Source organism: Lissotriton vulgaris, chromosome 5 (assembly GCF_964263255.1).
Source record: "Lissotriton vulgaris chromosome 5, aLisVul1.2, whole genome shotgun sequence".
In the NCBI taxonomy this organism is placed as follows: Eukaryota; Metazoa; Chordata; class Amphibia; order Caudata; family Salamandridae; genus Lissotriton; species Lissotriton vulgaris.
The window spans coordinates 1,569,849,515-1,569,861,349 of NC_141693.1; the positions used below are offsets into that span (position 1 = coordinate 1,569,849,515).

Consider the following 11,835-nt stretch of genomic DNA (forward strand, 5'->3'; position numbering starts at 1 on the left):
ATTAATGTTATTGTTATGCATGGGGAGATTAAGTGATTTGCCCAGAATCACAGGATGTTGACTGTTCCAGTCGAGACTCGAACCCGGTTTCCCGCTCTAGCCATAATGCTACATCCTCTCCCCTAGAGTTGAGTGGAGGTTTGTAAAGCAGTGTGGAGTAAAGTACAATAGAGTTAATTGGTGTGTGATACAGTAGAGTGGCATGGAGTGGAGTGTGCTGGTGTAGCATAGGCAATAAACTGTTATAAATTAGAGTGGGGTCATGCACAGTAGAGGGGAGTGCTGTGTTGTATAGAAAAGTGTAAGACAGACGGTGGAATGGAGTGTTGTACATTGGAGTGTAGAATGTTGAAGAGTGCCATGAAATGTGGTACACTTTTATAGAGTGGAGTTATATAGAATGGAGGAGAGTGTCATACAATTGAGCGACATAGAGTCGAGCGGGGCACACTGTAGTGGCGTAGAGTGGTTTGCTCCAAGTGGAGTAGCATACAGTGGAATTCTGTACAGTGGAGTATAGAAGGAGGGTGTGGAATAGAGTGGAATAGCATAGAGTGGAGTGGTGTACAGTGGAGTGTGTAGTATGGAGTGAGGTACAGTGGATTAGTGTAGAGTGAGGTGGCACACATTGAAGTTGTTTAGCATACAGTTGAGGAAACTCTTATAAACTGGAGTGGCGTCTCAGACAGAAGAGTGGAGTCCTGTGTGGTACAGTGTTGGAAACGGTTGTAGAGTGTACGGGCATAGAGTTTGGTGCAAATTTGGACAGTGTAGTGTATGGGGATAGAGTGTAGTAGAGTCTAATAGAGTAGCATAGAGTGTAGTAGAGTTTTATATAGAGTGGAGTTATATAGAGTGGAGTAGAGCACACTGAAGTGGAGTAGCGTACAAAGGAGTGGCACAAAGTGGAATAGCTTAGAGTGGAATAGTGTAGATTGGTTTGACATATCGTGGAGTGGCGTAAAGTGTAATAGCTTATAGTGTAGTAGCATACAGTGGAGTCGCGTACAGTGAAGTTGTTTAGACTGGAGTGGTGAATTGTGGGGTAGGACAGTGGAGTGTTGTACAGTGGTGTGGGGTTCAGTGGAATGCCATAGAGTAGAGTTGAATTGAAGTTGCATATAGTGTAATAGCGTAGAATGGAGTGGTATAAAGTAGAATAGTGTAGAGTGAAGTACAGTGGAGTGGTGTAGAGTAGAATAGGATAGAGTGGAATAGCATAGAATGTTGTGGTGTACATTAGAGTCGTGTAGAGTGGAGTAGTGTATATTGGAGTGGCATACAGTGGAATAGCGTAGAGGGAAATAGCATATAATGGAGTGTTGTAGAGTGGAGTGGTATACACTAGAGTGGAGAAGCATATAGTGGAATGGCATAAAGTGGAATAGTGGATAGTGGAGAGGTGTAAAGTAGATTGGCGTACTCTGAATAGAGTATAGTGGAGTAGTGTATAGCGGAGTGGCTTACTGTGAAGTGGTGCACACTGAAGAGGCATAGAGTGGAGTTGCATACAGTGTAATAGCCCAGAGTAGACATGTTAAATAAAGTTGTGAACAGTGTAATAGCATAGAGTGGAGTGGTGTACAGTGGAGTGTTGTTCAGTGAAGTAGCATAGAGTGTAATAGTGTATAGTAGAGTATCATATAATGGAGTGGCATATAATGGACTGGTATAGACTGGGATGGCTTACAGTGGCAAGGGTTAGAAGTTAATAGGAGTGGGGCCTAATTGAATAGAGTAGAATGAAGTGGCATAGAGTGCAGTAGTGTACAGGGGTGTGGCATAGAGTTGAATAGCGTACAGTGAAGTGTTGTAGAGTAGAGTGTCATACAGTGGAATAGAATAGAGTGGAGTGGTGTGCAATAGAATGGCAAAGAGTGTAATTGCATATAGTGGAGAAGCCCCAAGTAGAGTGATGTACAGTGGAGTGACTTAGACTTGAGTGGCGTTTAGTGTAATAGAGTAGAGTAGAGTGGCATAGAGTGGAGTCTCGTACAGTGGAGAGGCATAGAGTGGAGTGGCATAAAGTGAAATAGAGCATATTGGAGTGCCTACAGTGGCGTGACATACAGAAGGCAGGAGGTGGGGCAGGGCCTCAGAAATGGAGAACTGAGGGCAAGCAGGAGGGAGCAGTGGCTGCAAACTGACCACAGAAGGCACGCTGCAGTGGGTTGGTCATCAGCAGGGGGTGGGACTGTGCCAACGCCCTGTTGAGAAAGTCTGAAGTCTGTGCATAATAGAGGTGTTGGCTGAATATGTAAAAACAAATCTAGAGATTCACTGAAAAAAACAAAGGCTATAGAGACGTTATAGTCAGATATGGTAATATGATCTTCCCTACAATTAACTTATCCCAGAAGTTCAAATGAGTTAAAAACTAACATTTCAAAAGAAATAAATTGCAGTTATATTTCAGTGAGCTAACTTATAACTTACGCCCACCATGCAGCTTGCTGTGCACTGCTCATGACCTTACATTTTGCTTTACTCAAGGCAAGTTCAATCACATCATTGATGACCTTACTGATGACATCTCAAATTCATTTAACCTTTGATTTTTTCGGGGACTATACACACGCACACACACTCAAAGAAAATGCTCAATTTAAAAGGATCAGACTGCAAGAAAATGCACTATTTTAAAGGATCAGACTGCCCTCTTGTGGTCATTAGCCTCTAGTACATAAACATAGACTGCAGCCAACTGTTGATGTCTTGTGTCTGTCAGTCTCAGGATGTTTTGAATTAATACCTGCATTACTTACCGATAATTTTCATTACTCTGATTCTTCCTTACTCGTCCCATTCCTTAATAATGGAGTGATTTAGCCCATTCACTCCTCTTTATCACCCTTGCAAAGCTGTCTTCTCTTTTTATGAAAAGAGAGACCCAGGAAGAATAAACCCCTCTGTTTCCCACAACATTCTGTTCAATAAAAAACCTAGGAGGACTGCTGAACAGAAAGGAGAGTGTGAAGGGGTGTAAGGAATGGGACGAGTAAGTAAGAATCTGAGTAATGGAGATTACCTGTAAGTAATCCAGGCATTACCTCCTCATCTTCATAACCTCGTCCCATTCCTTACTAATGGAGTGATGTTCAAACAATCAACCTTTCAGCAGCATCCAGAAAAACCAGAAAAAAAGAAAACAGGAAACAGAGACATCAAAGGAAAAATGTTTATTGTCATTCAATCCATTTTTTTCTAACAATGCAGAGAGATCGAAGAAAACACAGGTTATGAATCAGTAAACAAACTCCACACTATTCATTCATTAAAACCCAGATGGCCTGTGAAGGCCCTTTTTTGTGAAAAGACACATTGCTGGAGTTGTGTCTGTTTTCAGACACACCCCAGCAATGTGCCACTTCTGTGCCAACAGATACATCAGAAATACTGACGTATCAGTAACTCCTTGCGACATGAAGCACCGTACATTAAATACAGTGCATCCATCCTGTCACAAGGAGGCCACAGTGAAAACTGTTGCATCACTTTTTTCACGCAACGATGCAACAGTTTTCATAAATAAGCCCCTGAGTATTTTTTAGTGTATAGTTTGAATTACACAATCAGTTGTAAATCCTAAACGCATGTTCATATTTGCAACATTATTCAACAACCCTTACTTCAAGTTCAGATGTTCACTATCACGCAGCATTCATGGGTTTAGGTTCAGAATTACACAATCAGTTGTAAATCTTAAATGTATGTTCACTTTTGCAAGATCATTCAATATTCTTTTCTTGGTGTTCAGGATTGTGCCCCCACTCAATAATCCCAGATGCATGTTCTACAATCACTCACTAATTCTTTATGTATATTCGCATCTGCAAAACCTCTCTGTAAGCCTTACTGCATTTATATAGTTAAACCAGTAGCCAATAATCATAAATGCATGTTCAGGTGTGCAGCATCACTCAGAAATCCTTTCTGTGAGTCCAGATTTGCGTTATCACTCAGTAATCTTTAGAAGCTGGAAAGTTTAGCAGTGTCTCTCACTAATTCTAAATGAAGGTTCAGCTGTGCTTATTGTCTTCTTTATATACTTCTAAATGCATAGCTGTCAGCTTATCCTGTGACACAAGGGAGTTTCAGCCAGTCCTGGTTTTCGGCCAACAACGCATGACATGCTGAGATCTACAGAGTAACATTTATAATCAACACTATACAAATACAAGACTTAACATGCTTAGTACTCTTAGCTGAAAATCCAGGATTTAAACTAAAAAAATCACAGAAATTCGCCAGTTATAGTTATAGGTATCTCAAGTAACTACAACTCACGCCCCCACCATGCACAGTTCTCTTGTCACTAATTTCATTGCAAATGGTACAGTAATAATATCAATGATTTCATAGACGATATCATCAGTGATGTAATATGTGGGGTAATTAGCATGGCAAGAGCACTTTAGGACATGAGTTACAGTTACTTGAGATTACTGTAACTGGTGACTTTTGGGTGTTTTAGAGTCTAAAACATTAAGTTGTCACTGAACATTTCAACTGACGATAACATTACTTTAATATTTGTTTTCTTCTGTGGATTTCTAGCTTTTTTTAACATTAAGTAATATTTTATTACCATATGTAAAGCCCTGAAGCCAACACCCCACATGCAGCCAACCCCATGCTGCAAACAGCCTTTGGCGTTGTGCTGTGGAGGGTTGGCCACAGGGCCTGGCTGTGCCCAGACACCTAAAGGCTTCCAACCCCATGCTACGCAGGGCTGTCAGCCTTGCACGTGGTGGTGGGCCTTCCGCCCTCATGCAGCCAACTCCACTCTTTAGCTGTGTGTGGCTAGGGGTTGTCCACGGGGCGTGGCCTGAGGCCCACCCCCGAAAGCAGCCAACCCCACGCTGTGGGCAGCCTTTAGAGACATGGCGTAGGGTTGTCCTTTGAGCCCTGAAAACCCCATCCGAGGGGCCAAAATATATATATTTATGGAAAGGGGGTGTGGAGCCCCCCTCTCCAAGGGCGTATAGGCCCTGAGACCCCATCCCCTGGTGCCAAATACAATTAAATAAGGAGTTTAGCTTACAGCTCCCCTGCCCAAAGCCTTATTAGGCTCTGGAGACCCCAACCCTAGTTCTGAAATATAAAAGAAAGTGGAGGGGGCGGCGCGGTCACCTTCCTAAGCTGTATAGGCCCTTGGGACACCATCTCCAGGGCCATACCTTATTTTAAGGGGAGAGAGGCCAAATGGCCCCTGTCGCTGAGCCTATTTTGGCCATGGGGACCCCATCCCCCAGGGCCTCCTTTTGTAATAGGTGGGAGTGCCTGGGCCCACCTGGGGCACCCACGAACCAATATGTTGATATTTGCGGGGGAGCCCCAGGGCCCTTGCAGCCCCATTGGCTTCCTGCATGGTGCACTCACACAATTGCTCTCGCCCAGAGGGAGGAGCTTCTTTTTGCATGCACGATTTTGCATTGAGCATTATGTGTTTTCAGAACACAAGTCTGATCCCAGCCTGCTGGAGCATTTTTAAATCTTCCGCCAGCTGGGATCAGATGTAGTGTTTGCCCCCGTTTGGCAGGTGATTTAAAAATGCTCCTGTCAGATGGGAGCAAACACGTTTACCTGCCCACACTGGTGTGGGCAAGGATACTACTGTGTCCATAGGTTGGGCTCACCGTGACACAGTAAGTCATTAAAGGCTCATGGAGAAGGGCCTCACAGTCCCCTCTCTTTTAAACTAGGTTGCAGCCCTGGGGATTATGGTCCCCAGGGCCATCTCACAGATCAAGGAGGGGGCTACAGGCCCACCCTCCTCTTTTGTTGCATTTCAGCCCTAGGGGATAGGGTCCCAGAATCTAATTAGGCTCAGGGAGGGGAGCCATGGTACTCCCTATCTTTGTGTAATTACTTGGCCCTTCGGATGGGGTCCCTGGGGTCTTTTTAGGCTTGGGATGGGGCCGCAGGCCCCCTCCTATTTTTGGAATCATTCCAGCCATAGGTGATGGAGTCCGTAGGGCTTTATTAAGCTCGGGTGTGGCCTCTCCCACTACCCTATATTAAAATGACAGCCCAAGGACATGCGCCTCCCTCTCCATTAGTAATTTATGCACCACCCTGGGCCTGGGCCCTGGCCCACCCTGGGGGATTTAAATGTTGTCATGGATTCACAGATTGTCTGCAAATTCACAGCAAAATTGTAAAAAAAATGTACATTTGTGGCCTCAGGTGGGGTCACTTGCCACAAAACCGTGGGAGGGGGGGATGGTCAGAGTATCCCACTCCACTCCACTCTACTCCATGACACTATGCTGTACAATACTACGCTGTATGACACTCCTCCACTTTACTTTATAAATTTCCACTTAACAACACTCCACTCTCCGATTTGAAAAACTTATTTATTGAAAAATAAAAAACATCCAAATTCAATGAACAAAGCAAAGGTTAAACCTTTGTTTTAGGAAACAAAGAGCAGCAGCGGGCCTTAGAATTGCCGCACTTTAAACCCAGTTCCAAATTAAGTGTAAGTTTTTGTATTGCCAACCCCGACGTCGGCTGCTGAGTGCCATCGCTGTGATTCCAGATCAAAGGGTACTTTTTAGGTTTGGTGGGGGCGCACATGAACAAAGTCCAAAACGAATAATGATTGTATGCAAAAAAATGTCTTCAGTATGTACGCAATTGGATTTCAAGAGTAGATAATCTATCGATCTATATGCGATGATAGGTAAGCCAGTCGGTATTCACCGTCAGCTTCAGGACTCCTTATAGTATTCAAGATTCACGTGTCCAAAAAATGACACCCGCCAGGTAATTCAATAATCGACTCCTAAGGCTAAACCGGCTTAGAAAAAAGAAGCGCGTGATCACGCAGCGGACCTCTTATTGTTGGTGGACAGGATGTGGTCCGTAGTATTGTGCGCCGCCCGAAGGCTTTTAGGATAATCGACGCCGGACGACACAGCACGTGAGCGATCGGACCGGATTCAGGGACCACGCTCGTGTTCTATTCGAGGAATTACTATATTTCCTCTGACTTGCTACGAGACTGGGCGGCACACAATACTATGGGCCACATCCTATCCACGAACAATAAGAGGTCCGCTGCGTGATCACGCGCTTCTTTTTACTAAGCCGATTTAGCCTTAGGAGTCGATTATTGAATTACCTGGCGGTTGTCATTTTTTGGACACGTGAATCCTGAATACTATAAGGAGTCCTGAAGCTGACGGTGAATACCGACTGGCTTACCTATCATCGCATATACATCGATAGATTATCTACTCTTGGAATCTAATTGCGTACATACTGAAGAAATATTTTTGCAGACAATCATTATTCGTTTTGGACTTTGTTCATGTGCGCCCCCACCAAACCTAAAAAGTAAACCTTTGTTTTAGTTAGAAAAAGTTGATTTATTATTTCTAAACAAACCAAACTTAAATTATACAAGATATTTTAAAATTATATTTCTACCTAACATTTATAAATTAGGCACCACCTTCAAAGAACTATGGGGCAGATGTATCAACATTTCATTTTGGGAGTCCATAATTGCGATTTTTAGCAAATCGCTATTTCAGAATCGCAAAATGGGATGTATGTACATATTTGCGATAAATGTGCGATTTCTTAAAAATCGCAGAATAATTTGCGATTTTTATGCGATTCCTTAATTAGCGAATTTCACAAATTAAGAAATCGCTAAAACGAGATAATGCAATGCAGGAACAGCCTGATGACATCACAACCAGTAAGTTCCAGTGATTGCTTGCACCTGTTTCCCAGAGCCACACCCAGTGGCAGTTGGAAGAGTGTTGTGAGGCAGAGCAGACCTGTTTGGAGAGCAATGGAGAAACAGAAGGCACAGGAGGAAATGTCAGCTGAAAAGGAAGCAAAAGTTTTCAGAAAAAGAGCAAGAAATCCTCATAGAAGAAATGGTTTGTTACCATGAGGATCTTTTTGGCAAGAAAGCACTAAAAGTTCCTGACTCAAGAAAAAGGAAAATCTGGTTGGAGATCCAGGAAAAAGTGAATTCAGTAGGAGTTACCACTCGCTTCATTGATGAAATCAAAAAGAGATGGTATGACATGCGACTAAGATCAAAAGAGAGACTTGCAGACAGAATTAAAGAGGCAAATAAAACAGGTGGTGGTACTTCTTCTGTGGACCAACCAACACCACATGAGGAATTGATAGAATCAACCCTGGTACCAGAGAGTGTGAGTGGAGTGGCTAGCATTGATAGCTCAGACCCTACAGCAACTACACAAGGTAAGATGCATGCAAATTGTTTCAATGAATGTGTGTAATGAATGTGTGTGTGTCCTGTGCTCATACTCATTTTCAGATAAATAGTAGTCCAGCTACACTGTAAAACCAGAAGTGAGCAATGCATCATGGGAGTTGTAGTGCAATAATGAGTGTCACACTTATCATCATAGTAACACATTAGTTTTTTGCAAATATTAATTTGGGATACTAAAACAGTTTAGTGCAAGTTATTGTCTGCAATGAAATCAATTTATTTTGAAGAAACACAAATTCATTTTTTAACACTCTACATCCACAGAACATACAAGAGACTCCAGGCCAGAAATTGATTTGGATAATTCTCCTCCACATGTCACGTCTGACACAGAAGAAGTAGTCACTGATGCCCCTGTCCAAAATAGAAACATGCACAGGAAGCGCAGACATGTTGCACCTCTGCCAGCAATGGAAGATGATGAAAATTTAGATGGAGGTTCAGTACCCAATGAGACTGACACAGTGTCCCCACAAGACCAACCACAAACACCAAGGAGGGCACCGTCATTCCATCTGGAGACATGTAGGAGCAACAGAGGACCAAGTGAAGGAGGCACTGTTTTTGCTGGCCTTGAGCAGGATATGCTTCATGTGCAGCGCCTGCAACACAGGGCACTCAGGTCAATAAATAGGCAGCTTTTGAAATCCAAATAAAATCAAGAAGGCATAGTTGCATCAATTGAAAAACTCTGCCTGACCCTTGCACAAACTAAAAATGCTCGTAACAGGGCTGCACAGACAGCACATGTCAGTATACATACTTACACTAAGGCAATTAACAGGCTTTGTTCTGTCACCAGCAATTTCACCAGGCGCAGCATTAACATGCAGCGTGAATTGTGTGACTGCACACGTGAAATGGCGAAAAGTGTGGACAAAATTACCTCGGTGTTGGAAACTATGCAAACCTCCAACTCAGGTGCAAGCGCTCTCCTAGGCTCTGCTGAAAGTGAGGACAACTCCAGTAGGAGCAGTAGAAACCCTACCCCAACAACCCAATTGAGCCAACACAGAAGTGGAAGGCGTACTAGTTCAGGACCTGAATAAGAAGCCATGCATTCACAGGAGCAACATGCTTCAAGCCGCCAGCGCAAAAAGTAACATTTGGAATAGTAACCTATTCAGCATAACTGCATTGTGAAAGCAGTCTTTGTGTTACACATATGGAAATTTTCTTTTACAGCATTAGTAATTAATGTTTTACACACAATGCACTATAGTTCGTCTGCTGTGAATTAAAACAACAATTGCAAACCTGAGTCTGTAGTTTGTTTTTTCTTACCTAAAAATAATTTTGTGTGATCTCTGTCCTTCTTTGATGGCCAGCCATTGCGCCAACTCCTGCTACTGCCATTCTTGGTGGAGGGATGTCATCATCATCAGATGAGTCAGACTCACTCACTTCAATGTCTGTGCCTTTGCCCATGGCCATGTTATGCAGCATTGCACATGTTGTGACAATTTTACAACATGTTTCAGGATTGTATTGCAAAGCTCCTCCATTTGTGTTTATGCATCTGAAACAGCTTTTTAATATTCCAAAAGTACGTTCAATTACCCCACGTTTGGACCAGTGTGCCCTGTTGTACCGTCTTTCACTTGCATTTGCAGGATTTAAGTATGGTGTTAGGATGAAATCACGCACTGCATAGGCACTATCACCTGCATGTGAGAGAGAAAATAGTAACTGTATGTTCCATTGGAAATAAATGGATGGATGGATGTTTGCATGAGTGTTACTCACCTAGCAGGTATCCATCTCCAAACTGACCAGCACTAAGACGTCTATGAATTGCGCTATGTCTGAAGATAAAGGAGTCATGTGTACTCCCTGGAAACTTTGCAACAATATCATTGATGATGTTTTGGCATTGCATATGATCTGGATGTTGAGCGAGTGGTAGCTTTTTCTATTCCGAAATACATATTCTATGGCTGCAGGTGGAGTGATAGCAATATGGATTCCGTCAATGCATCCAATTAGATGTGGAAATCGTGCTATTTGATAGAAATCCAACTTTGTTTCCTGTATGGCTTGTTGTGTATTTGAAAAGTATATATGATGTTGGAGTCTCCTTAGCATTGCATCCAGGAACACATGAAAAAAGCATGATAGGGCACTTTGTGACACTCCACCAACCTCTGCAATGACACTTTGAAAAGACCCTGAAGCCAAAAGGTGCAGTGAGCACAGTACCTGCACATGTGTTGGAATTGATTGTGTCCTGCCTGTAGGATGCTCCAAAAAAGGTTCCAATGCATTAATCAGGTCCAAAATGGTGTGTGGATGAAGTCTGTATTTGTCATAAATCTCCTTCTGAGTCTGCTGGAACAGCGTAATGCGTATTCTGAAGATTCTCTACTGTCTTTGTTTTCTCCGGGCAAGAGCTTGAATGCGCAGCCTCCTGGCAATCAGGTACAGTCCCGCCATTTTGGAATTTTAAACAATGCATTCTGGGAGCCTTTTTATATATTTTTTTGTTACCACCTGCTTCTATTTGGTGTTAATAGCGATTTCTTATTTAGGGAATATTGAAAAATCGCTATTAGCGAATTTTCCATACATCTTGATGCGATTTCTTAACTTGCGATTTGTTATTTGCGAAATTCGCTAAATTAAGAACATGTAAAATAAGGAATCGTAAACAATTCTGAGAAAAACACTTCTCGCACACTAAGAATTCGCTAAAATTGTGAATTCTTAAAATGCGATGCGATTTGTTTCATACATGCCAGTTGCACTTTTTTTGTCACAAACGCTGCGAAATTGCGATTCGCAGCGTTTGCGACATGAAAATTACTTGATACATCTGCTCCTATAATTTTATTTATTCTTTCTATACAAGCCAAATTGAAACTTTTCAAATATTAATATGGAAAAAGTTGATGCTAATATGGGAAACAATACATTTATTTATGAAAACGAAATTTAATCTTTGTTAACGAATTTCCCCACTGTGATCTCCACGCCAACCCAACACAAATACGTAGTCAGGCAAGATCTGGTGCTTAAGCCCGAGGTCCCAAATTGATCAGTCACAGGTGGGGTGGCATGTAGCCGGGAAACAAATGCATGAACAGGAAACCTTAGATCAATCCCACAGATAGGCGCAGCGACATTACAATGGTCAAGGGAGGTTGGCGCCAATAAAGCACAAATAGCCGGCGGGGGTACGAGTGCTCCTGAAATACCATAAAGTGAGATGTCATATGAGTTAAGAACATATTGCCAATCAGACCACAGCACAGGCAGTGTTCCTGTGCTCCCCATGCTGGACATTTGGACGCATTACCACCTGGCCACATTGTGTCCACGCAAGGTTATGGCCCACCTGTAACTTCCATTAGACAAATAATTTATGACTCCAAAGGCAGCAACCTACATTCCTCACCATATATTATTACAGGTATTCATCACAAACACAGAACTATGCGCAGGAAGATGGGACCTTGGTGTATAGGGACTGAGTCTTCCTACCACCTTAGTACCCACAAGCCCATGACCGCCTAACTATAGTGTCCCACTTGCTCTCCTCCTCACTTACAGAGAAACAAATGATT

At 42.7% G+C, this 11,835-nt stretch overlaps 1 protein-coding gene across 1 annotated transcript; it reads left to right on the top strand.

Annotated features, from left to right (window-relative positions):
* Positions 1-7,765: 7,765 nt before the first annotated feature.
* Positions 7,766-9,532, top strand: LOC147716689 (uncharacterized). The gene is made up of 2 exons (XM_086920418.1): positions 7,766-8,238; positions 8,537-9,532. The coding sequence occupies exons 1-2, from the start codon at positions 7,902-7,904 to the stop codon at positions 8,926-8,928; spliced, it is 729 nt and encodes a 242-aa protein (XP_086776544.1). The 5' UTR covers positions 7,766-7,901; the 3' UTR covers positions 8,929-9,532.
* Positions 9,533-11,835: the final 2,303 nt, after the last annotated feature.